Source organism: Eschrichtius robustus, chromosome 2 (genome assembly GCF_028021215.1).
Source record: "Eschrichtius robustus isolate mEscRob2 chromosome 2, mEscRob2.pri, whole genome shotgun sequence".
In the NCBI taxonomy this organism is placed as follows: Eukaryota; Metazoa; Chordata; class Mammalia; order Artiodactyla; family Eschrichtiidae; genus Eschrichtius; species Eschrichtius robustus.
In genome coordinates, this window is record NC_090825.1 from 31,997,630 (window position 1) to 32,025,314 (window position 27,685).

The 27,685-nt window shown below is 42.0% G+C and overlaps 1 protein-coding gene across 5 annotated transcripts in view; it reads left to right on the forward strand.

Annotated features, from left to right (window-relative positions):
- OSMR (oncostatin M receptor) overlaps window positions 1–27,685 on the forward strand; it is a 61,327-nt gene that overhangs the window by 6,094 nt on the left and 27,548 nt on the right. For 4 of the 5 annotated variants that reach the window (XM_068535266.1, XM_068535268.1, XM_068535264.1 and 1 more), the window contains exons 2-5: window positions 9,109–9,194; window positions 17,272–17,444; window positions 22,837–23,008; window positions 27,056–27,331. In XM_068535266.1, coding sequence (XP_068391367.1) covers window positions 9,122–9,194; window positions 17,272–17,444; window positions 22,837–23,008; window positions 27,056–27,331 — 694 coding nt within the window. In that variant the 5' untranslated portion in view covers window positions 9,109–9,121. Of the gene's footprint in view, window positions 1–9,108; window positions 9,195–17,271; window positions 17,445–17,680; window positions 17,750–22,836; window positions 23,009–27,055; window positions 27,332–27,685 lie in introns of those variants that run through there. The other variant, XM_068535267.1, reaches the window with a different exon arrangement.

Sequence of the window (27,685 nt, forward strand, 5' to 3'; positions counted from 1 at the left end):
GAAAGCATGGACTGAGGTTCTGCTGTGTGAAAACAGTGTGTGACAGATCTTGAGAAGAGTAAATCAACAGGAGCTACACTCTCATGTGAGTAAATTTCTCACACATCACATTATCTCTTAGTCAATTCTCTCTACTCCCAGTCTTCCTAACAGGGGACTTTGAGCAAGTTAATCTCAACCTAGTGTGCCCATCTGTCTAAAGAGGATGGCAGTATGTTTTTCTATCTGGGACATTGGTTACTTTCTGTGTTTGAAAGTGCATTAGTAAAGTGCCTGCATTTTCTCAGGACCTGAGAGATCACATTTTTTTTGTAGGGAAATACCTGACACCCTCATAGACTGATTCGATATCTAAAAAATATCAACCTTTTTTCAGGTCTGTTTGACAGCTGTGGGCTGGATTTGAATCACAAAACACTTTTGACTAGTTTACCCCTGTTGGGATATATGTTTGGAAATAATGGAATTGCCAGTGCTTGCACAAGACTGAACCCAATATTTGTAAAACACACATACACACACACACATACACACATGCACACACATGTTTTAAAGAATGCTTTGTGTTGCAGAATTACATAACTTGAGAGAGATCTATAATTTCTCTCATCCTACTCGCTTCCCTTCCCCCACACAAGCTCTAAATTTATAACTCTTAGTGGTTGGGTGTGTCTTTTGGGGCCAGTTTGGATCCTTCAAGTAGAAGACAGCAAGGCAGAAATAGATAGGCAGAAATAGATGTGCAGGAAATGCTTTTGGGAAAGCATTGTGAAGGATAAAGGGAAAAGGGAGCAGGAATAGGCAGAGAGCACCTCCAAAGCCACTGCAGGTCTGAGCCCTGTGAAAGGGGATAGGGAAGAAGGAAGATTGGAAAGGAAGAGCTTCCAGCTACAGTGCAGCTCTGAGAAAGTTCCAGCCAGGGATGGGGAGGCTTTGATCAAAGATTGTCTATTAGAGGAGCCCCGTGTCGGGTGGAGAAGACTTGGTTTGATATTTGATGGAGCAGCCAGGGGGGACTGTGGGCTTGGGTGTGAATGTGCTGTGGATCCAAAGGTGTGGCAATGGAGGCTGTCAGGGAGCTATGCAGTAGGTTCCTTCGAAGGGAGCTCTGAGTGGCATAGCTGTACGGTTGCCACACTTCTCTTCTAGAGGTGGTTGTCTGCACACTTCTGCAACTTGCTTTTTCATTCAATATTTTCTGGACATTCTTCCATGTCAACACATGATTCTAGTTCATCCTTTTTAACAGCTTGATAATATTCTTTTGTAGAAATACACCATAATTAAAATTTCTACTTTCTTTGGATGGATATTTAGATTGTTTTCATTTTTTCCTCAATAAAAACAATGTTACAATGAACAGAGGACAAAATTCCAGAAATAGTATTTCTGCATCAAAGATAATGCATACTAAAATTTTAATAGATATTGCCAAATTGACCTTGTTAAAGTTGTGCTTTTTGACCATCAGTAAGTAGCAATGCCTACTTTTTCAAACTCTTACCAGTGCTAGGTATTAAGACCTTTTTAAGCTTTGCCAATTGGACACCACACAGACACACACAGAGATATACACGACTACTGCTTTAATTTGCGTGTATTTAATTATCAGTGATAGTGTCCAGTTTTTCTTTTTTCTCTTTTTGGTTATTGATATTTCTTTCTTTTCTGTGAATTACATAATCATGTCATTTGCCAGTTTTTCTATGGAGTTTCTTGTCTTTTTCTTATTGATTTCTAAGAGCTCTTTATATATTAGGGATAGTAACCTTGTGACATAAGTATTGAAACTATTGTTCCCAGTTTGGTTTTGGACCTATTATATCACTAAAAATTTTCAATATTCATTTGATTGGTGTAGCAGTCTTTACCTTTTTTTGCTTCTGGTTTCATATCATGCTTGGACAGATTATAAAAATATTCACCTATGTTTTATTCTAGTAATTTTTTTCTTCCATTTTTACTGAGATATAATTGACATACAACACTCTATAAGTTTAGGGTTACACATAATGGTTTAACTTACATCCATCATGAAGTGATGATTACAGTAAGTTTAGTGAACATCCATCATCTCATATAAATACATAATTAAAGAAATAGAGAAAATATCTTCCTTGTGATGAAAACTCTTAGGATTTACTCTCTTAACTCTCATATGTAATGTACATCACCATTAATTATCTTTATCATGCTGCATATTACATCCCTCATATTTATTTGTCTCATAACTGGAAATTTGTACCTTTTGCCTGCCTTCCTCCAATTCCCCCTCCCCCTACTCCCTGCCTCTGGTAGCTACAAATCTGATCTCTTTTTCTAATAGTTTGTTTTTGAAGTGTAATCGACGTACAACACTATGTTAGTTCCTAATACACAACATGGTGATTCAGTATTTCTATACATTTCCAGTGTTCACCATAAGTCTAGTCATCTGTCACCATACAAAGATATTACATAATTGTTGACAATATTCCCCACACTGTACATTTCATACCTGTGACTCATTTATTTTGTAATTGAAAGTTTATATACCTTAATCTCCCTCCCCTATTTCTCTCCTCCCCCCAAACCCTCCCCTCTAGCAACCACCTATTTGTTCTGTCTATCTACAACTTTGTTTCTGTTGAGTTATATTTGTTCATTTATTATAGTTTTTAGATTCCACATTAAAAGTGAAATTACATGGTATTTGTCTTCCTCTCTCTGACTTATTTTACTTATCATAATAACCTTTAGGTCCATTCATGTTGCAAATGCCAAGATTGAATTCTTTTTTATGGCTAAGTAATGTTCCATTGTGTACATATGCCACATCTTCTTTATCCATTTATCTTTTGATGGGCACTTGGGTTGCTTGCATATCTTGACTATTGTAAATAATGCTGCAATGAACATAGGGGTGCATACATCCTTTGAAATTAGTGTTTTCATTTGTTTCAGATAAATACCCAGAAGTGGAATTACTGGATCATGTGGTAGTTCTATTTTTAATTTTTTGAGGAACCTCCAAACTGTTTTCCATAGTGGCTGCACCAATTTACATTCCCATCAACAATGCAAGAGGGTTCCCTTTTCTTCACATCCTTGTCAGCCTTTGCTATTTGTTGTATTTTGATGGTAGCCATTCTGACAGGTGTGAGGTGATAACTCATTGTGGTTTTGATTTGCATTTCCCTGATGATTAGTGATGTTGAGCATCTTTTCATGTGCCTATTGGCCATCCGTATGTCTTCTTTGGAAAAATGTCTATTCAGGCCCTCTGACCATTTTTTAATTGGCTTGTTTGTTTTTTTGATGTTGAGTTTTATGAGTTCTCTGTTTATTCTAGTAAAGCTAATGGTCTTGCATTTACACCTTTGTTCATCTGGATTTTATTTTGTTGGAAGGAAATGAAGCAGTAGCAATAATGATCAAATTAACATTAATTGGATTTACTGTGTGTTTGTTCTCATAATCTTATTTGATCCTCATGGCAATCCTATGAGGTAGGTTACTTATTCTCATTTTACAGAAAAGAAAATCAAAGCCTAGATGGTTTAAGTAACTTGTCTATAGTCATATAGTTATTAAGTGCCAGAGGGGGGGATTAGACCCTAAGTAGTCTTATGTCAGAGCACCTGTACATAACTGTTACAGCTTCCTTTTCCCATACATGTCTGGGTTAGTACATCGTTCCAGTACCATTTGGGTGAATAATGTATCTTTTCTCAAATGAAGTATCACCTTTAGCATTTACTAAATGCCTACATATTCTCTGGGTCCAAAATATTCCTTGGATCCAGGTTTTCCAGTTGTTTCTTTGACTTCACATACAACTTAGAGACTCAACTTTACTCCTATCTGAAATCACAGATTCCAAGAATCATTAACTAAACATTGCTTAAAAAAAGAAGATGAGCTGTGAGTCAATTCAGTCTCATAAATCAGGATTAGTAGAAACACTTAACTGGGTAGGTTTAGAGGGCGGGGAAGAAGTGCTTGAACCCTGCGTGTGCCTCCGAGTGATGGATACTTAAGGAGGAAGGGGTGGTGGAATTGGGGTGAAACCTTGTGGGTAATCAATCCTATGCTGTAACGGTGGAGGCCCTTTCAAAGTGGCTCTGAAAGACAAATGGCAGGGCTCTTAAAAAAAAAGAAAAAAGAACAGAACCTGGAAAATGTGGGCATCCTCCATGAAGTGGCATGCAACTCTTTGTACTGCCGCATAGAACTCTTTCACAAGGTACACACACGGAGCACGTGTCCTACTTGAACAGCTTCTTCTTTAAAATAGTATTTGCATATGACATCATTGGGGCACCCAGCCAATTTTGAAGAGTTTGGCAACACACCCATGTTCTTGGGAAGCAAGTGACCGATTAAGCTGCTCCCCACGGGGATTATTTGCGATGGGGAAACTTCTCAGGAATAAATATTTCATTAATGACAGAACAAGAAGCGCTGGTGAAGAGGGGCAAAGAGGGGCAGATTTTTCATAAGCTGTGTTTTCATTACACATGTAGTTTTTATTACACATGTAGTAGATATTTGAATATCCCTCAAGTGTAGTATTACACATGAGGGATATTCAAAGGCATCTTCTTTTTGCAGAGAGACAAGATTTGAATGACAAGTTCTACAAAAGGAGTGGGTAATTTTTCTTCTTTCCTCCCTTTTTCCTCCAGAGAAGGAATCTCAATGAAAGACTATGTATTCGGCAACATTTGGCAACAGAAAATGTAGAAGGGTCTGAAAAAGAATCTATTTTAATTAAAATAAAATTGAAAGCAAGGAAGAGAGAATGCAAGAAAATTGGTACAAGTTTTTGTTCATTTACTGGATGTTGACTGGGTAGCAACTGTGTTCTGGTACTGTGATAGACACGGGGAACAAGATCTAGACCTGTCCTCGAGCAGCTCATAGTCTGGGTAGGAATAATGGAGATCTGAAAAATTAAAATAGAGAACAGATTTTGTCTGGATTTGTTAATCCCATAATCCTAATAACATATACAAACTACTATATATAAAATAGATAAGCAACAAGGAATTACTGTGTAGCATAGGAAACTATATTCAGTATCTTGTAATAACCTATAATGGAAAATAATCTCTCTCTCTCTATATACACACACACACACACACACACACACACACACACACACACATAAACTTACTCTATGCCTGAAACTAACACAGTATTGTAAATCAACTGTACTTCTTCTTTTCTTTTTTTCTTTTTGGCCGCACTGTGCACCTTGTGGGAATCTTAGTTTGCCGACCAGGGATTGAACCTGGGCCCCGGCAATGAGAGTGCTGAGTCCTAACCACTGGACCGCCAGGGAATTCCCTCAACTATACCTCAATTTTAAAACACTGGGGAAATTTTTTTTTAAAAGAGAGAGAACAGATTTGGGAAAGGACAAAGTCATGCGGATGAGGCAGGAAAGTATTCTTCCTTTCTGAATTCTGCCACTTTGTACTTCCCAGACTTCCTTTTCTTACTGGAAAGTGGACGTGGCAATGCTCCTTGCTCATGATTGTGGAGAGAGAAAGCCTGTTGAATGAGTGGGAGAGCTGGGTAGCCTCTCTCGGGTCAGAAGCAGAGCTTCAGAGGAAAAACCAAACCCTGCTTGGTGCACCCTGAGCATCTGTAGGGGAACGTGCCAAGCAGCCGCCTGATGCTGAAGGACTCACCAGCCCTCATCTTTGAGGTGATGTGGGAAAGCCTGGCCTAATCTTGGATTTTCATTTTGATCTGCATAAGGGGGCGTAGTGTAGGGTGTAGAGCACCCCAGAGCTGTGTGCTCGGACCTCTTTCTCTTTCCTGTCTGTACGCCCTCTTGAAGATCTTCCAGTCCTATGGCTTTACATACTATTTGTATGCACCAAGCATGCCTGGATTTATACCCCCAGCCACGACCCCTCCCATGGCCCCTCCGCATGATGTATCCAGCTAGTGACTTGACATCTCCACTTGGATATCAAGTGAGCATTTCAAATTGAGATGTCGCAAGTTGGGTCCTTGATACAGCCCACTAAATCATTCTTCTGCTTCTCCATTAATGGTGATTCCATGTTCCCAGGGACTCAGGCCAAAATTCTTGGAGCCATCCATGATGTCTCACTTTGTCACCACCCCGCACACCCTGCCAGCTCTATCTTTAAAATCTCTCCCGTTTCATCACCGTTCCCATGGCCACTGCCGTCCCCCCTGCTGGGTCTAAGCCAGCATCAGTCTCCCCTGGACTATGGCCGTGACCTCCACCTGCACTCCCTCCTGCCACTCTTGCCCCCTTCAGTGTCTTCATTGCGGGGTCCTTCCTGTACAATATAAGGTAGACCGTGTTACTCCTTTGTTTAAAACTACCCAGTGGCTCCCATCTCACTCAGAGTAGAAGCCAAAGTCCCTAAAGCGCTTCCCCTGTCTGCCCTGCCTCCCCACGTGCCCTGTGATTGGTCCTGTCACTCACCTCCTCGCCCGCGCCAACCCCCGGCTCCGTGTTGTTCCTTGACTATATGCCCAGCGCTCTGCCGCCTCAGGATCTCTGCACAGGTCACTCCCTCACCCCCAGGCTTTTCCCTCTGTTACTGGGGGTCTCACAGGGAAATAGCTGATGCACTCAGAGTCCGATAACTCGAGGAGGATGGACGTAGGCGGCGTGGAGGGGAACCACGTGGGCTGTGCCGCAGTCACCTGGGGCTTGGAAGAAGCTGGCCCAGAGCCCTTGGTGTCTGTGTTTTCCCAGCAGCATCAGGCTCTGTGCCTACAGGGAATCTGTTCATAGGGCATTTCCCAAAGTGGGCTCCACAGGGGTCTCTGGGAGGTTCTCCCATCTGCTGACTCTTGTTCTGCAGGTTTTGATGAACTGTTTTGATTATAGGTTTTCAGACAAGGCTGGGACTCGTAGTCCTTCTGCAAAAGGTCCTGAGGTGGTCTGGAGCCTGCAGTCTCGGGATCTTGGCTGCCCAGTCACAGCACTGGAAATGACCGCTTTGCCCTGTGCAGGCGGTGGCCACTGGGTCACGGCTACCACCCGTCCAGCATGTGTAAAACCATGCCCCTCAGAACTGATGAAAGCAAAACCGGGAAATCTAAGTGGCTGCTCGAATTAAGGTCCTCAGCTTCACAACCCGCCACGTGTGAGACGGTGGGAAAGGGCAGGGCTTCAGACAGGACTGTCCTGGTGATTCTCGAAGACTGTCCTGAGATACTCAGACCTTAGAAATACATCCCTTGTACATACTCTTTATCTTTCAACTTTGTTATATGACAACTTGTATTCTTTAGTTTCTGGTTACCCTTAATTGGTAGGTGGCCTCCAACTTCTAGTTTTAAGCTTCTCGGCCCCATGACTTGTTTAATTTTTGTGATATGTCAAATATTTGATTGACTAAAAGTCCGCCTTTTTCCAAACATCTTAAATAGCCCTTTCATGCAGAGGACACGAGGCAGTGTGCATCTCACCCCCGGGATCACCTGCTTTTTTTTTTTTTTTAATTGGGGTATAGTTGTTTTACAATGTTGTGTTAGTTTCTACTATACAGCGAAGTGAATCAGCCATATGTACACATATATCCCCTCTTTTTGGATTTCCTGGAATCACCTGCTTTTGAATTGCGGGGATGAGCTCTCCTCATGGTAGTGGCTCCTGTGTTCCTTGGGTGACGTAAATGCCAGGAGGACGGGACCCTGTGCCGTAGACCAGGATTGGATGGATATTGAAATGAACAGTGAGTGTCAGACACTTCACTGTGGCATTTTCCTTTGCCTCCCCTTTGGTTCTCAGCAGAAGATCTTTTCTCTTGAGTCAGTTTTCCCCTGGCTTTGATATGCAGTTGTAATAGGAACCTATCTGAAATTGCCAGTAGAGACTTTAGCGCGGTATGGATGACCTGTTGCCAAACATTGAAGTAGCAGAAAGCAGTGCTTAAAGGATCAGGAAGTAAAGCTGTCATTTGCAGACTTGTGCTCCCACGTAAGCAGGTTTGACCACCCCAAAGTAATTGAATGGTTTGGTTTACCCTCTTCCTGTCTTCACTGTCGTCCCCATTTCTTGTAAAATGCCATTTAAAGGAAATAAATGGAGGGTGTGGGCAGTGAAAATGAATGATCTGGTTCATGGAATTTCGAGCTTTTGATGAAGCCCAAGGGGACTAGATGGAGGCAGAAGATGACTTTGAATTTTTCTGTGCTTCTCTCCATGATACGTCAGAGTTTGAAGTAGAAAAGTGAAATTCAGTACTTCCCCTGACTAAAGGTTTATTATGAAATGAAGAACATCTTAGCCTTCTTGAGGCCATCCAGGCTTATCCTTTGTGCCCTCGGGTTGTCCAGTGGTCTGAGGACCTGATGAGTCAGTGAAGCTCTTTGACCTGTAGTTCACAACCCTATTCTAAGACAAGGAAAACCGGAAATTATCTCGAACAATGAAACTCTGCCTGTCTCCGTCAGCGGCAAGTGCCCATTTCTCTCAGCTGACATTTTAAGGACGGAGACGAGTGGAGATGACTCCCCCATGAGGAATTAATTCAGATGTAGCTCTTCTGAGACTGTGGCCGTGTTTGTAATATTTAACTTCTGTTTCTCTGCTTTATCTTTCTTCACCAACCTTTGCTTGGTTTGAAGAGATTGGTGGATCGCTCTCTATGGCCACACAGACTCAGTGGCACATCTTGGAACAGCTGCTCTGGGCTGGGGCGTGGCCGGCTGCTGGCTGACCGAGGCTGGCCCCTGCTGGAGCAACTCAGGGGCTCAGCTCTGCCTCGTGTTGCTTCTCCTCCTCCTGGGTCCAATAGAATAGCCCAGAAATGCTCTTTCCATGCCAAAGGTGGCAACACAAAAGAGCAAGCAGAAATACATAAAGTCTCTTGAGGCCTAGGCTCCAGGCTGGCATACCATCACTTCTGCCTCATTTACGGGCCAAGGCAAGTCAGATGGAGCAGGGAAATTACCTCATTGTGGGGCGAGGGGGGACTCCAAATTCACATTGACAGGGGGTGTGGACATAAGGAGGAGAGAAGAACGGGAGCCTTAATGCCATCACCTTCTGCAGTTGGTTCAAAGAAACTTGCTCACAGCTAAAATTAAATAAAATTTCCCTTCTTTGCAATTTATCTTTTTCAGAAAACCAGAACCTATGGCTATCTTTGCAGTTTTTCAGACAACATTCCTCTTGGCATTGCTGCCCTTGAGAACTTACGAAAGTGAAGGTAAGAAGTGGAAAGAACAGTAAAGAAAAAAAAAATCACCTAGGGGAAAAAAAACAAGGTGACAGGTACTTTGGAGAAAAATCAACAGGTCATTTTTCTTTGAAAATTACTTGGAATTGGTAAGTAGCAGTGATGACCTTAGTCTTGACCTTCCTGATCTTGACGGCTCGTTTTAGTAAGCTATACCTTAACCTTGATTTCCTGGTCAATGGTAACTTGTCAGTGAATCTAATCCCAGAGAATGTCACGATCAATATATGGTCCATGGCCATTGCCAGAGGAGTTCCTTCTAAACTTGCTGGGTAGAGATGGGTTACGTGACCAGTGTTGGCTGCAAGGTTAGAGCAAGTTGGGTTGTCCCACAACTGCGTTCGTTCGTTGAGAGTCTGTTACCTGCAAGATAATGTGCTAAGTGCTGAAATGCTGTTTATGGGTAAAGAAATAGTATTTGTCTCTTAGCTACTCCCACAGTGAAGATATTTGGCCATAAATCAACTCTGTAAATAAAGTCAATAAGAATTCAACACCATTAAAATGTTTACGGATATTTTAGCACCTTGAGCCAGTTTGAAGACAGACTCAAACTTGAGAGAGTTTCTATGGGTTTATAAAGTTTGTGTTGCTTTTACCTGTATTTTATAAAGCTTTACCTTTTCCTCTTTCTGCATTTATTCTTTGCTGTATACTCCCTTTGTAACAGAGGGTTCAGGCATATGCTCTTAGTAATTACCCACACAATTCCTGTCTATGGATTCATGAAAATGACGTTTGCAAGAAATATCCATAGAAGTTTTCCATTTCCCTTGAAACTCTGTGATAAGCTGTTTGGAAATAAAAGGAAGACTTTGTTCTGATAAGAGCTCAATTCTCCATCTGATATTCTTTAGGTCTGGCTTTAGTTATTTTTTAGGTTCAGGGCACATGAGAAGGTGCTACTTTTATGGGTTCTTAAAAATCATAGTTTGATTGTTGGTTTCTTCCATAATCTTGAGCTGAAAGGTGGAAATTAGGAGGACTCCTCTTTGGTAGTATTGATACCCCTCATTCCATCGATCTTACTTGCTAAAATCTAGGCATGACACACTGGGGCTGAGTGGGTGGTCTGTACCATAAGAATGTCTAGGCTCAGTTAGAGCTCCTGATTCCCAGACAGACCCAGGGCCCCAACTCCAGGCTCTCCAGAGAATCCAGGTGTTTAACCCAGGTGTTTGTTTAACCCTAAGCTTTTGGCCCAGCTCACTTCCCTAGTGAAATCTCAATATCTGATCTGACAGCTGTTTACTGTGAGCCTTCTACTTACAAGGCACTCTGCTCTCGGGGCAAGCTCTGCTGCTCACCCTGTCAGCTTCCTTTATTTAGATCAGACTCGCATTTACCTGTTTCTCTCTCCACCAATCTTTGTTTCTGCTTCCAGCTTTCTCAGCTAAGCATGCCCGCTTTGCAACGTGGTCCTGCTTTGTCCTCACCTTAACTGCTTGGATTTCTTGTCTCAATTTCTGCTGCACCTGACCCAGTACCTACTAAATGCCCACTCAAACCAGTGGGCTTCTCACTCAATCACCCAGCCAGGCTCAGGCCTGAGACTCCCTTTCAGATAACCTAGCTTCTCCTGTCCAATGAGACAGAGCCAAGGCTCACTTCCTGTCGGCCCTGGGCTCACTCTCCATCAGCCAGAGATCATGACTAGCATTTGGATGTATTTTCTTCCAGTCTCTTGTGTGTATGTATGCACAGACAGAGAAAGAGATATAAATGTGCAGGGTTTTTTTTATAGAGGTAAAATTATACTATATGTACACCGGGAGTATTTATACTATACATACTTTAATAAGTGTATATAGTATAAAGTTTATATATAAAGTATACTTATTGAAGTATAACTAGTGTAAAGTATTTATACATATTACAGTATAAATAGTATAAAGTATATATATTATATGTAATATAAGTATATATACTAAGAAGTTATACTATATATACTTATTAAAGTATATATAGGTAAATTATTAAACAAGTGAAGTATATATACTTTAATAAGTTTACTTTCGTATATACTTATCAAAATAATTAATACAATCATAATGTATATATGATTAATACAATATTTGATGTTAAAAGTTTTTCCAGAAATAACATTTTATTTAATGGCTGCATGGTATCCCATCTTACGAATGGGCCACGGTTTATTTCCTTAAGTAGTGTCGTTGGGACCAGACAGAGAAACAGGTTGGGGAAAATAGGAGGACAGTCTGTGACTAGATCTAGGTCTGTCTGATTCCAAGCCAGCCCTTTTTGGCCACACTCCGGTACAGCGTTATAAATTAAAGAGTTGGGCCAAGAGCCCTGGGTTCTGGTTGGGTTGTGTGGCCTTGGGAAAGTCACTCCCCTTTTCTTAGTGTCAATTTCCTCATCTGAAAAACATTGGGACTGGACTGAATAATCCCCAAGGTCCCTTTATCTCTCTGACTTTCCCTTGGCATTTCCTGCTATTTCCCAAGGATGTCCTAGATTGCTTTCCACCCAGTTATTTCTGACTGCTGTCTCTCGAGTACCTGAGTCACTCAACACTCACCAAGAGCATATGTCAATATAAAGAATTCCCCTTTTGTCTAAAGCATCATATGGCAGCCTTCTAGAGCTTCCAGAAGTAAAGTTGATACTTGTAGGTGACTCACTCATTCAGCAACCAGCCACGGAGTGTCTATACCGTGAGAGGTACGTTACGGTCTTTGTTCCAGCAAGCTGAGTAAGACTTAATCCCACCCGTGTTCAGCTCACAGTCTGCGGAGAGACAAACACAGAACAGGCTATGACAGTACGCTGAGATCAGGGCTGAAACGCGGAGTGGGAAAAGCAGCCCTGGGGAGAAGAGAGTGCCAGGAAGGACGAATTATTAGTGAGGGGCTGCTGGTCAGGCAGGCACTTGATATCATGGCAATTCTGGATCTCTGTCATTTGAGATCCGCATCTGCTGCGGGTAAGACGTCATGCCAAGCTCTGGGGACAAGAATCCGTTCAAAGGTGCATAAGCCTCCGCCTCTGTCCTCCAGGAAATTTGAATCTAGAGTGAGACTGACAGCAACGAACGACCATACAGGCAAGATGAAATGAGGGCTAGGAAAGGTGGGGTGACTTTGCTTGCACCCTGCTTCCCTGGTGCTGATGGCTTCACGGTTATTAAAAAAACTCCCCCCCGTTCCATAAAGGATCTGCCCTTTCATCTCTCCCCATCTCCCTCTAGTTCACTGTATTAGGCTTGGAAGACACAGGTTTAGGGAGAGAAGGAATAACAGCTGTTGCCTCTAACTAGAGAATTGAGACATTTTATTCACAAAGGAGATAAAACCTCTAACCAAATAACAATAGAAGATGACCACCATGTTTGGGCTTTGAGTATTCAGGAATTCCAGCTTACTTCATTTACCTCTGAGTGAATAGGGCCTGATAAATGATTCACTCTGCCCAAACTCGTTAAGAATCAGAATGCCAATTTATTAACTTTCAGTGGGGAGTAAAACTGGAAAGATAACTGGGGCTCACCCTTTTGGTGCAAATTTAGAAGACTAGACTATGCATTCTGCAGTGTCATCGTAGTGAAGTGAACCAGATATCTTAATATTTCTTTTAAAATCTAGCATATTAAGCTCAATATCAAAAAAACAAACAACCCAATCCAAAAAGGGGCAGAAGATCTAAATAAACATTTCTCCAAAGAAGATATACAGATTGCCATCAAACACATGAAAGGATGCTCAACATCACTAACCATTAGAGAAATGCAAATCAAGACTACAATGAGGTGTCACCTCACACCAGTCAGAATGGCCATCATCAAAAAGTCTACAAACAATAAATGCTGGAGAGGGTGTGGAGAAAAGGGAACCCTCTTGCACTGTTGGTGGGAATGTAAATTGAAACAGCCACTATGGAGAACAGTATGGAGGTTCCTTAAAAAACTAAAAATAGAACTACCATATGACCCAGCAATCCCACTACTGGGCATATACCCTGAGAAAACCATAATTCAAAAAGAGTCATGTACCACAGTGTTCATTGCAGCTCTATTTACAGTAGCCAGGACATGAAAGCAACCTAAGTGTCCATCGACAGATGAATGGATAAAGAAGAGGTGGCACATATATACAATGGAATATTACTCAGCCATAAAAAGAAACAAAATTGAGTTGTTATTTGTAGTGAGGTGGATGGACCTAGAGTCTGTCATACAGAGTGAAGTAAGTCAGAAAGAGAAAAACAAATACCATATGCTAACACATATATATGGAATCTAAAAAAAAAAGGTTCTGAAGAACCTAGGGGCAGGACAGGAATAAAGACACAAAGGTGGAGAATGGACTTGAGGACACAGGAAGGGGGAAGGGTAAGCTGGGACGAAGTGAGAGAGTGGCATGGACATATATACACTACCAAATGTAAAACAGATAGCTAGTGGGAAGCAGCGCATAGCACAGGGAGATCAGCTTGGTGCTTTGTGACCACCTAGAGGGGTTGGATAGGGAGGGTGGGAGGGAGACGTATATATGTAAATACATATACATATATATGTATACATATAGCTGATTCACTTTGTTATACAGCAGAAACTAACACACCATTGTAAAGCAATTATACTCCAATAAAGATGTTAAAAAAAATCTAGCATATTGTATGGTTCTGAAAGTAATACGTGTTTTCTAAAGAACATTCGCAAAGTACAGAAAATCATAAAAAAGAAAGTTAAAATCACTCAACCTCACCATCCAGAAATGACTGTTAACATTTTAGTTTTACTTCTCTTTATAGCTTTTTAAAAATAATGTAAGTACTTTAAAAAATATAAAATGGAGTGCATAGTTCAATATGATTTTTTTAAGTGCATGGAAAAATGTCAAGAAAAACATGCATGATTTGAACTTGGCAATGGAGTGAGAGGAGTTGGTAGGATGCTGGGGATTCAATTTCTGTATTATTTGAACATTTTTATCATGATCATGTATATTTTAAAAATAATTTTTATTGAGGTGAAATTCACATAACATAAAATTAATCAGTTTACGGTTAAAGTGGACAAATCAGTGACATTTAGTACATTTAAAATGTTTTGCAATTACCACCTCTATATAGTTCCAAAACATTTTTATTATCCCCAAAGGAACCCCTGTAATCATTAAGCAATTATCCCCTATTCCTCCCTCCCTCAGCCCCTGGCAACCATCAGTCTGCTTTTTCTCTCTATGGACTTATCTATTCTGGGTATTTCATATGAATTGAATCATACTATGTATATGAGACCTTTTGTATCTGGCTTCTTTCACTTAGTGTAATGTTTTCAAGGTTTGCCTAATTTGTAGCATGTATCATTCCTTATCCCATCGAATGGACATACCACACTTTGTTCATCCAGTCATCTGCTGATGGACATTTGGGTTGTTGCCACCTTTTGGCTATTGTGAATAGTGCGGCTACAAACATTTGTGTATGAGTATTTGAGTCTCTGCTTTCAACTCTTTGGGATATATACCTAGGAATGGAATTGTTGGGTCATATGGTGATTTTAACTTTTTGAGGAACTTCCAAAATGTTTTCTACAGTGTTAAAGCCATTTTACATCCCCACCAGCAATGTACAAAGGTTCTAATTTCTCCACATCCTCACCAATGCTTATTTCCATTTTTAAAATTATAGCCATCCTGTGAGTGTAAGATAGTATCTCATTATGGTTTTGATTTGCATTTCCTTAATGACTAATGATGTTGAGCATCTTTTCTTGTGCTTTTTCATCATTTGCACATCTTCTTTGGAGAAATGCCCATTCAAGTCATTTGCCCATTTTAAAAATTGAGTTGTTTGTCTTTTAGTTGTTGAGTTGTAAGAGTTCTTTATATATTCTGGATGCTAGATAAGTGATTTGCAAATATTTTCTCCCATTCTTAGTTTTTTTTCACTTTCTTGACAATGTCCTTTGATGCACAAAAGTTTTTAATCTTGATGGAGTTCAACTTATCTGTTTTTTCTTTTTTAGCTCATGCTTTCATGTCATATCTAAGGACCCACTGCCAAATCCAGTGTCATGGGAGTCCATACGGAGATTTTAATCGGTACCCTAGCCATCTCCAGCACCACATTTACAAAATATTACAAAGGATGGGTATCTTTTTGGGAAGATAGTCATTGATGGCTAATAACTTGGATTTTATGGACACTCTTGTTAACCTAACTTCCATAGAATGAATTTTCTGAGGTTTTTTAAAATAAATTCTGAGGCTCATGCCTTACTTGGATCGTGAACCTGTCTACCATGTGGACCATTCACATGAAAAACTTCATGCTTATCTCTACCAGGAATGCTTCTCAGCTTATCTGGCTGGGTCCAGAGCCCCGTCCTTATCATCTGTATCCTGAGTTTGGCAGGACACGGTGGGAGCCATGCAGCATACTTCTCAGACATTCCATTCCATGTGACCTTTGGTTGGGCGAGATGCTCCCGCCCTAACAGTTGAGGGGCAGTGCAGTAAAGGGGAGCAAGGTTTTGGAATTAGAGAGATCTATGCTTAAATCCCATATAGCTTTGTGTAAATCATTTAAGCTTACTGAACTTTAGTTTCCCCATCTATAAAAAATTACTGTCTGAGTTTTACAGTGGGCATTACACGAGACAACGTATGTAAAGCACCTAGCACTGTGCCTGGTAAATAGTACGTGTTCAATCTTGTTGTCGCTCTTATTCTTACCTCTCTGTGAGAAAAACAGCACATGTAGAATGGCAGTTTGGGAACATTTTCTTCCAGTATTAGAGATTCTTTCCATTTTTATTCTCAAAAGAACATACTCTCTTGCCTTTTAAACTAAGTGCCAGAGGGTCTCAGATCACTAGGGGAAACCCCCAAAGAACCAGAAAAATGAATGCTGAAAAGATGATATCTGCTCCATCATGGACCATCAATTACCAGTTGATTTTATCAATACAGTCTTAATCTTTTCAGTACCTTTGCACTATTCCCAGTTTACTTTAGACTCCCTCAGAAGGGAGTGAAACCAGCTGATTCGGCAGTACACAATTCCTTTTGAATCTGTGCGGCATTTCCTCTGCTCATGTAAAAAGTGGTGCTTTGTTCTTCTCCAACAATTAGCAGTGACCTCGCTCACTCCGTCAGGCCCCATCCTCTCTCTGGGCTGTCTCCTAGCTCACTGACCTCAGCAAATCTGTTTCGTGTTTGAATCTCTACTCTTTGACAGACTCTACCACACCACTAAATATTCTAAACTTGCAATGACTCATTACTTCTTATAAATCTGTTGTGTCTCTCCAGCTAGGTTCCTTCCTTGAGCTAGAAACCTTGTCACAATTATTTTATTTCACAGTAAGTGCCTAGTCTCATCCGAAGAGTCCAGTGAATTCTTGCCAGAGGTGTTTTAAGTTCGGTGCATTGAGATTTAAGCAAAAAGTCCTCTTTCTTTATTCAGCCTTATTACAAATTTCTGAACCATTTAGATTGTTCAATAGAGTATCCTTTTGTCTTGTGAAACTGTTTATCAATTTACTCATTTGCTGTGTATCATTGAGCAAGTCATTTCATTCATCTAGGGCTTAATTTCTTTATCTGCTGAGCGATTTCTGAATTCCCTCCAGGTTTTCAAAGTGTCTAATTCTATAAATTTATTTATTTATTTTTGGCTGTGTTGGGTCTTCGTTTCTGTGCGAGGGCTTTCTCTAGTTGCGGCAAGCGGGGGCCACTCTTCATCGCGGTGTGCGGGCCCCTCACTATCGCGGCCTCTCTTGTTGCGGAGCACAGGCTCCAGACGCGCAGACTCAGTAGTTGTGGCTCACGGGCCTAGTTGCTCCGCGGCATGTGGGATCCTCCCAGACCAGGGCTCGAACCCGTGTCCCCTGGATTGGCAGGCAGATTCTCAACCACTGCGCCACCAGGGAAGCCCCCAGTGTGTCTAATTCTAGAATGTATATGTGAGCAATAATTTCCAAAGCTAAACAGTGATGATATTGAACAGTTTAATTATCTGTGACTATTCAATCATACTCCTATTAAATGTTATTTCATATCTTGTTTTGGCCTTTCAGTCTTGTCTGAACCTTTACCATTAACTCCTGAATCGCTGAAAGTTTCTGTCAATTCTATGCGTCAGTGTTTGCATTTACAATGGACTGTCCACAGCCTCGCTTATCATCAGGAATTGAAAATGGTTTTTCAGATACAGATCAGTAGATTTAAAACATCCAATGTCATCTGGGTGGTAAGTATTTTTCTTTTTGGCTCAGTATTTAAAAAATCCTTTTCTGACACTGTGTTTTATCTTTTATAACATCCCCCCAAATCCCAATATGGAAATATTTGGGCAACTCAGAACAGTTGTCCTAAATAATTGCATTTCTGTGTTTTTAGTTAAGAGGGTCCAGGACAAAGTAACATGACAGTTTTGGTTTGGTAGGTTGGATGGACTATGCTACGAATCAGATCATCTTCTCAGTTCTGCTCTGTTCCCTGTGGAAGCTGTTGGGGTCTGTCCTTGTGAATACTGGATTCCCAAAAGCCATGAAGGTCAACCACCTTATTCCTCTTCCTTCTTCCTTCCCTGCCCACCAGAGATCTTCCTAAATCAGATGTAAGGGTTCGGCAACATTTTTCATGCCAGTGTGGCTCGCAGGCAGTTTCTTTACTAATGCTATGCTGAGATGCAAGGAATAAACAATTCTAGCATTTTCTGTCCTAATCAGCGAAGAGGTTCTCCATGGGCCATGTTGGAGAGTTACTTACAGTGTCCTTTGTTGCCTCATATGTGGCTTTTTCTACAACAAATTAAATTAAGAAAGTCCTGAATTTCACACACTTTTTGCCTTTGAATTATTTGGGATCGATTTTTCACTTGTCTGGTTTAAATCATGGTTGTGTCTGTTTTGCCTGATGCTTCCCCATCTAGTCTATTGGGGCACTTTGGTAGTTTCTTTTTTTTTTTTTTCCTAACATCTTTACTGGAGTATAATTGCTTTGCAAACTTTGGTAGTTTCTTTCAATTACCATTTATGGTGCAGGGAACCTTAATAATCTATGCCCACATCATGATCAGTTATTATCATGGGCTGTTGAAAGACAGTGAAATATTCTCCCGCTAAAGGCAACAGAGAATCTGCGTGGAGGGAAGGGCAACACAGGGCTGTGTCATTACTGGGGGCCTCCATTTGCTAGTGGATGGCCACTCTTCTCTCAGGCGCCGGAGGCGTGAGTACAGGGAGCCAGGTGGTTAGTTCCTTTAGCGAAGCGTAAAGGCTACTAGCTTTAAAGGCTCCAGTAACTTTCCTTATCCATCACTGCATTTGAGATCTGAGTGAGTGGCCTAAGTTAAATATCATTCTGACTGTCGATTTAGGATTGATACCAGGTCTAGAATGCCACCCCTCAAAGGGCAGCTTCCCACCATGAGAGCTGTTCGATGTTGGTTTTTGTTTTTTTTCTTTTTTTGAGGCTAAAATTAGTTTATTTGGGGTTTGTTAGTTCTGCAGGCCAGGAGACACAGATCCAAGAAGCACTTGCGTTGTGTTCCCTGGTGTTCTGACTTTAAATAGCAGCAACGCTTATGTACAGCTGTTCCCTCCCCATCGCCAGCCCATCTTCCCACCATCCCCCTCGTGCTAATAATTTTTGTATTTTCATATTTTTTGTATTGTTGTTGGATACACTGGTTGTTGATTTGGACCCAGTACAACATCGAGCAGAGGTCATACTGAGGCTAAGAATTATCTAAGGAAAAGAAATTTGAGAGAAGTGCTGGAGGAATTCGTGGAAAACTAGCACTTAACACCAGTAGCGAAAGTAACATTAACCATAGACCAAGTTGATCCCATTTGTTTTTCTAAAAGACAGTTCTTTCTGTTATCATAGTAGAGAAAATAACAATAGCAACATGTGAACAGACAGTTGTTCGTATCTGTTTACACCTTTGATTCAGGTAGTTCTCTTTTCAAGGTAAAGCAGCTGGTGAAACCTACTTGTGTAACCTACCAAGGCTGGAGATGTTTGAGGGTAGAGTTTTGCCTTGTCGGTTATACGGTTCCCATAACACCCAGGCCAGCCTGATCCCAACAGAGGAGAAAACTAAGGCACAGAGACGTTTGTGGTGCTGCTTTTTTTTTTTTTTCTTCTTCTTTTTTCTGTCATTTATTCATTTGACAAAAGATAATCATACCTGCCTATGCCAGATGTCAGGAACAGGAAAAGAAAAAAACACCTTTGACCTTGAATTGTTTACAGCACGGTTGAGAAAGTCCAGGACACACAGAGCAACACTAAGAGGACAATTTAAGAAAAACTGAGACGGCCTCACCTTGACCATGTCCACACAGAACTCTCCCTTTTCCTGCTGGGGTTGGGTGGTGTAGGACCTGCCACACCCAGAGGAGGGAACTGCCCCTCTCAAGGCAGCTCTGTTTCTGGCTGGAGCCCTGGGCCCCCCACAGGGGTGACAGCCACGTGCAGTCTTCCCAGGTCATCAGTCTCCACGTGTCCCAGAACAGACGGTGCCAAGAGAAGCCCTTGTCTGAACCTCTCAGGCCTGAAGTCAAGGACAGACATAAGGTCCCCCTCCAGTTAAGGGTCAGAGAGAGCAGCTGAGAGAGGTCGCTTCTGTCCGGACCGTAATCTCCCTTTCATAGGGCAGGTCCCTGTAATGCACCCTCACTCATGCCTCAGACTGTTGTGTTCCCAAGCAAGGCAAAGGAAAAGCATCTTGACGGAGGCTGTCACAGCTGGACCAGGAACTCTGAGCTGCCTCCTGGCCGGCGCTGGCCACTCAAGCTGCACTACGTGCTCTCACCCTGGCTAGGGTTCTGCCCCCAGCCTTTCCAGCCACTTGCTTTATGGTTCCATCAATGGCAGGAGAAGGCAGAGTAGAGTAACAGCTCAAGCTTGGAAGGAGGCCTGGAGCGTGAGTCAGTGAAGGATGAGCTCACTTCTCAGGAATGAATCCGTGACCTCAGTTGGACTTCTGTGTAAACGCCAGTTTTTTGTTACATGCTAATGTCTGCCAGGGCCAAATTAAACTTGCCACTTCGATGAATGAAAACAGCCCAAACACAGTCATCACGTTTTTAAAAGTTGCTGAATTGATGCATTCAACGAAAGTTTTATCTCCTCCACAACAAGCCTATAAAGACCACAAAGCACAACTTGTGGTTAGACAGAATCCACACAAAGAGTGTCTGGGAAAAACAGAGCTCACTGCATATTAATGAACTGCTGAAATCCTTTAGCACATAGTTTTAGACTGTGGGCTCAGGTCCAGGCATTGTTCCAGGCATGGGGCTGTGAGTGCTGAGCAAAAATAAGGAGATGATCACACAATTCAGAGTATCCTAGGCGTGAGGAGTGCAGGTCGCTGACACGGGGCTGTGGGGTGAGATTAGGCCTGACCTTCTCCAGCAGCTTGGAGGAAGGGCAGTTGGAGCCAGAGTAGAAAAGAAGATTAGAAGCTAATTTAGCATGGAGGATGAAGAGGAATGTCCCAGGAAGATCCAGCTGGGGTGAGCAGGGGCCCTGAGTGAAAGGGGCTGGGAGCTTTCAGGCCTGAAAGCGCGGGGCATGTGGGGTGGGCAGGACAGGGCTAGACCACACACACACCGAGGGTCGTGCCCAGCTGCTGTTTTATATCCAGGGAGCAGTGAGAAGCGGAGTGATGAGCTTTGATTGGAAGTCTTAAAGAAAGCTCACTCCGGCTACACAGTGGAGAGAAGTTGGGAGAACTGGAGGAGGTGAAGTGTGACCAGTTGGAAGCAAGCAGTGGGGTCGGTCCAGAGGAGAGGGGCCTGGAGTGGGTGGTGACTGCAGTGACAAGAGAAGTGACTGAATTCCCAAGAGATGGGGGAGGCAAAATCCAGCCGGTGGCTTGTTGACATTATAGCGAGGTCACCAGGACTGACACAGTTCCTTTTATTTATTTATTTACTTTGCTATTGGTTTTTAAATAATAATTAAGAAAAGGTACCTGTGATCGCTCATATTAAATAGTAAAAGTTGCGTGGATCAGGACCACAGAACTTGGAGTTAAAAAAGTATGTTTTGTAATCCGGGGATAAAGGAATACAATAAACCGAAATAATATAAATGTTTTACAAATGGGAGTTCTGCTTAGCGTGAGAAAGGACGTCCATGACTAGATGCCTTTCAGGTGGACGAAGTGGTTCTCCTTCCAGGACTGTGTTTGGTTCGGCCACGGCCACTGCTTAAGGTTGGCGGCCCGGGGAGGGGAAGGCACAGGTGAAGGAAGGCCTCCGAGTCTGGTTGCGTGTGACGTGTGCGCTGCCCCCCTCCTCTTCACTGCAGGACTTGCCATTGGCCCTTAGAAAATGGATGCAGACTCAGTTTTCCCCAGGAGGGGCAAGGTTTTTGTTGTCCCTGTCTCCCAGCTGTGGGTGCAGAAAGCAGGCGTCCTGGAGGGGCCCACTGAAAGCATGGGTGCCTGGAGCTGTGGCCCACGAAGAAGAATGAAGCCCAATCCCCGCTTTCTGGGTGCCATACTTGAGTCAGAGGCATAACCACAGATGAAATGCCACCAACTACCCCCAGTATGCAGGGGAGCTTGGGCAGAGGTGGGGATGGGAGGAAACCAGAGGAAAGAGCAAGAAAGACTTCATGAAGAAGATGGGGTATAACAGGGGCTTGAAGGTTGGCACTAATTCCCAATTCAGAGGGAGAGTTGGGGACGCGAAACCAGGGACGCAGCGTGAGCAAGTACTGAGGAGTAAAGCATACAGCCCTTCCCGAAGTGTGGGGCGGACCACTGTGTCTGCAGACAGGAGTCCTGCAAGGGAGAGGCAGTGGGAGTCATACTGTAAATGGTCTTGGACGACAGGGTCTGGTGTAGAAGGAGCCGTTGAAGTTTATTGCGTTCAAGAATGAAAATACCACTGTCTTAGAAAGATTAAGACTAAAAGCTGTGCGAGAAAAACAAATTACAGTACGGCTTGGACAAGCCTCCCAAGAGCACAGTGTAGGGCGTTCCCATGTGGTTGACATCTCTGGGGACTAAAGGTTCTGAAGGTTGGAGCTCAAGGGAGGGGAGATGGTCCATGTGGCCACCGTATCTGAAAAGACAAGAGACAAAAACCAAAGCAATCATTGGGAGCCATCTATTGACTTCTGGGAGACAGTGGAATTCCTGGGAACCATGAAGGACTGCCAGCTCTACTGAGATTTGGCCAACTTGATCTGATGAATATTAGAAAATTCTCATCAATCTTGCTTATTTTTAAAAGGGTGCCTCAATTAATTCTCTAGTGTGCAAGAATCTTCTTAGCATGCTCTTGTGACCAGCACTGTGTGCACACCTTCTTTCTCTGACCTTTTCCCCCAAGACTCCAGTAGCTTCTGTTTTCTCTCTCACTTGGTCCACGTGAGCCCCCTGGAATTGGAGGCCCAGAGGGATTGGGAGCCAAGTCTTTGAAAGGCAGGAGGCCAAGGGTGGTTCCTTGCTGGGCCGTCAGAGCTCGGGAGCTGGCTGGCTGGGAACAGACTGCACTTGTCCATATCCTGGAGTTACAGTGGACTCTTAGGTGTGTGCTTTGGGATAAGTCCAGCCAAGCCATTTCCCAGGACCGCACGGCTATATGTTTCCAAGTTTTTCTCTTTATTTCTAGGAGAACTACAGAACCACTGTGAAGCGGAACCGAGTCCTGCATTGGAGCTGGGAATCCAAGCTCCCTCTGGAATGCGCGGCACACTTTATAAGAATGAGGAGTATGGTGGATGACGCCAGGATTCCCAAGCCAGGGTTCTGGAGCAACTGGAGTTCATGGGAGGAAGCAGATGGTAAGAAGTGAGGGGTTAAAAGAGTGAAGGGGTTTACTATCTAATATTTCTCGGGGACCAGTAGTCAAATAGTGGAAGTCCCTGTTGAGAAACTCTGGGTAGACACCAGCATTATTTTTCTTTGGCTCCTATTGGGTCTAAAAAGCATGGGTGTGAAACTTGCCACCAGGGGACAGAGGTCTAAGGATTTTCCCTCTGAATGTATTCATTGAGGTAATTATGCAAATTCAGACAATTTAGTATTCATTTTCCATACGTGTGAAGTGTGTGTATTATAGAATGCTAAGTGAACAAAGCAGGACATAAACTGTACATATGTTTTTATTAGAACAACACAAAATGTGTATTCATCTAGATCAGAATTTGGGAAGCTTTTTCTGTAAAGGGCAAGGTAGGAAATACTTTAGGTTTTACAACCCTACATTCTCTATCGTGACTATTCAACTCTGCCATTGTAGCATGGGAGCAGTCATAGGCAGAGTGTAAATGAATGAGTGGTTGTGTGCCAATAAAACTTTATTTACAAAAACAGATGGTGTCTGGAATTGGCCCATGGGCCATAGCTTGTCAGCCCCTAACGTAGAGACAAGGGAGGGAAATATGGAAAACTGGAAGCAATTCTTCATTTGAGATCATAGATAATTATGAGAGAGATCATGGATAATGAGATCATGGATAATAAATTATGTTTAATTATGTTTAATTATTAAAATATCTCTTAATTTTGATTATCTTGTTATTAAAATTTAGCATTTTGCACAATTTCTTATGCTTCAGCTAAGCTATAGGTTAGTTGTAAAGCACTGGCATTTGGTGCTCTCAACTATATACGCTGACAGATTATCTGAAATTCCTGTCAAGAGAACCATTCCTTAGCTAAGTGTTTATGCAAATTTATTAATTCAAACTGATAGCATGTTAACTCATGAGAGGCCCAGTGATTAATTTAATAGTAATAATAGAATCAAATCTTCATTCTAGTCACTGCTTTCAGCACTATATGTATTAATTTCATCCTCACATCAGCCCTATGAAATACATATAATTCTTATCCCTACTTCACAGATGAGGAGACTGAGGTACAGATAGCTTTAAAAAAATCCCGTGCAAGGTCATCAGGCCACGAAGTGGTAGAGCCAGAATTCTAACCTGGACAATCTGGCTCCAGAGGCCATTCTCTTAACCATCACATCCTATTGCTGAGAGACACACTTAACAGAAAAAATAGAGATTAAAAAGGTAGCAATAGAGAAAGAAAGAACAACATTATCAACAACTTTGGTACAGTGGACTAGGTTTATCAAAACTATAACCTCCAAACTAACTCAAGAATTGATAGAAAAGCTGATTATTCCTTTAAAAATTTTTTTTTATTGAAGTATAGTTGATTTACAATATCCTGTGAGTTTCAGGTGTACAGCACAGCGATTCAGTTATACATATTTTTTTTTCAGATTTTTTTCCCTTATAGGTTATTACATAATATTGAGTATAGTTCCCTGTGCTATACAGTACGTCCTTGTTGGTTATCTATTTTATACATAGTAGTGTTTATATGTTAATTCCAAACTCCTAATTTATCCATTCCCCCCACCCTCCTTTCCCCTTTGGTGACCATAAGTTTTTTTTTTTTTCTGTATCTGTGAGTCTCTTTCGGTTTTGGAAATAAGTTCATTTGTGTCTTTTTTTTTTTTTTTCGTTTAGATTCCACATATATGTGATATCATATGTTATTTGTCTTTCTCTGTCTGGCTTACTTCACTCAGTATGATAATCTCTAGGTCCATCCATGTTGCTACAAATGGCATTATTTCATTCTTTTTTATGGCTGAGTACTATTCCATTGTATATATGTATCACATTTTCTTTATCCATTTATCTGTCAATGCACTTTTAGGTTGCCTCCATGTCCTGGCTATTGTAAATAGTGCTGCAATGAACATTGGAGTGCATGTATCTCAAATTATGGTTTTCTCTGGATATATGCCCAGGAGTGGGATTGTAGGATCATATGGTAGCTCTATTTTTAGTTTTTTAAGGAACTTCTATACTGTTCTCCATAATGGCTACACCAACTTACATTCCCACCAACAATGTAGGAACGTTCCTATTTCTCCACACCCTCTCCAGCATTTATTGTTTGTAGACTTTTTGATGATGGCCATTCTGACCAGTGTGAGGTGATACCTCATTGTCATTTTGATTTGCATTTCTAAAATGATTAGTGGTATTGAGCATCTTTTCATATGCCTTTTGGGCCATCTGTATGTCTTCTTTGGAGAAATGTCTATTTAGGTCTTCTGTCCATTTTTTGATTGGGTTGTTTGTTTTTTTGATATTGAGCTGCATGAACTGTTTGTATATTTTAGAAATTAATCCCTTGTTGGTTGCTTCGTTTGCAAATATTTTCTCCCATTATGAGGGCTGTTTTTTCATTTTGTTTATGGTTTCCTTTGTTGTGCAAAAGCTTTTAACTTTAATTAGGTACGACTTGTTTATTTTTGTTTTTATTTTCATTACTCTAGGAGTGAAACCAAAAAAGATAGTGCTGTGATTTATGTCAAAGCGTGTCTTGCCTATGTTTCCCTCTAGGAGTTTTATAGTATCTGGTCTCACATTTAGGTTTTTAATCCATTTTGAGTTTATTTTTGTGTATGGTGTTAGAGAATGTTCTAATTTCATTTTCTTACCTGTAGCTCTCCAGTTTTCCCAGCAACATTTATTGAAGAGACTGTCTTTTCTCTGTTGTATATTCTTGCCTCCTTTGTCATAGATTAAGTGACCATAGGTGTGGGTTTATCTCTGGGCTTTCTATCCCTTTCCATTGATCTATATTTCTGTTTTTTGTGCCAGTACCATACTGTTTTGATGACTGTAGCTTTGTAGTACAGTCTGAAGTCAGGGAGCCGGATTCCTCCAGCTCCATTTTTCTTTCTCAAGATTGATTTGGCTATTTGGGGTCTTTCGTGTTTCCATACAAATTTTTTGTTCTAGTTCTATGAAAAATGTCATTAGTAATTTGATAGGGATTGTAGATTACCTTGGGTAGTATAGTCACTTTGACAATATTGATTCTTCCAATCCAAGACAGGGTATATCTTTCCATCTTTTCATGTTCTTCTTTGATTTCTTCCAAGGCTGATTATTCCTAATCCCCAAAGCACTGATTCTCAACCATGCTGCACATAGAATCACCTGGGGACCTTAAAACAAAATCCCACACCCAGGCCACTCCACTTGGGTGACCTTAGTGATGGCAATTTTAGAGCCCTGGTGGGCCAGCAGCCAGACTGCAGGGGCCTAGGTGAGCAGGGGGTGATTGACAGCTGAGCGAAGGGCACAGGCAGGTCCTGGGGGAGGCTGGGCTGTGGAGGAGCGGGTGGAGAGGAGGCTGGAGGGAGGCATGGAGGACAGTGAGTTTGCCTAAAATGGCAGAGACTTGAGGATTCTTATGTGCTGATGGGCCACACAGAAGGAAGATGGAAGTGAAAGGAGCTCTTTGGGTGACTGGCATCTGAGAAGGTGGAAGAGGAGTGATCTACAGGACAATTTAGAGATTATGAGGGACACGTGGCTTGGGAGCTGGGCAGACCTGGTGGGTGTGAATGTGGCTTTGCCACTTGCTGGGTGAGTGAACTTGGGCTCAGTCCTGCCCATCCCGTTGCTGTAAGGTGGTAAGGATGACAAGAGAGAATATACATAAGCACTTAACACAGGGCCTCCCACATGGCTGGGATTAGTACAAAGCAGCTACTGCTGTCCTAATAACCTATAAGCAGGAATAACACGATCATCCACAGAGCGACAGTCATGGTGCAGTCTCCATACTAAGAACAAGAGCAGTCATATTATCGTAACAGTAGGAGTGATGGTACAGAGGATTGTTTTGCACGCACCAAAGTTTATAGATTTGCTGTAGAAAGTTTAGGTTCCTGTTTTCTCCAGGAGGCAGAAAAAGCTAAAGTTATCTGTTGAGAGTGAGGCAGGAGGGGGCTGGTTTGACTTTTGAGTCCAAGTCTAACTGAGCTGTCTTCTTTTATCTTGCAGCACAGAATTCACTTGGACATGATCCATTGTTTGTTTTCCCTAAAGATAAGCTGGTGGAAGAAGGCTCCAACGTCACCATTTGTTACGTTTCTAGGATCCATCAAGATAACATATCCTGTTATATGGAAGGTGTACAGATATATGGAGAACAGCTTGATCGAAGTGTGTCTGCATTCGAGTTGAAGAACGTGTCTTTTATTAGGAAAAAAGGGACAAATGTCTTCTGTAAGGTGGACCAGGGAGGTGCTTTGGGAGGCATCGTTCTCTTTGTCTCAAGTGAGTGTACACATCTCTGTGCCCCCCTCCCATTTCCTGTGGAATAGATCAAATTTCCTTTCCCAGAAGACAAGGAAACGTTTCCACTCGCGGCCTCAATTTTCTTTTGTTTCCCAAGTCTTCTAGGAGAGACTCTGGCAAAGACAGTCTGAAGCAATACTTGTCGGATTTCCTGTTGTTTTCTTGAGTTTACTGACAGTTTTATTCCTAGGAACCAAGAGCGTTTGGGAGAAAGTTCAGGTCATGACCTGGACCACTGGGAAGATGTCCTGCTTTGCGTTAGCCATGCTGGAATGGCTGCAGGCTGGGAGAGGGAGGAGAGGGGCTGCAGGCTGGATGGCCCTAGAGAGACAG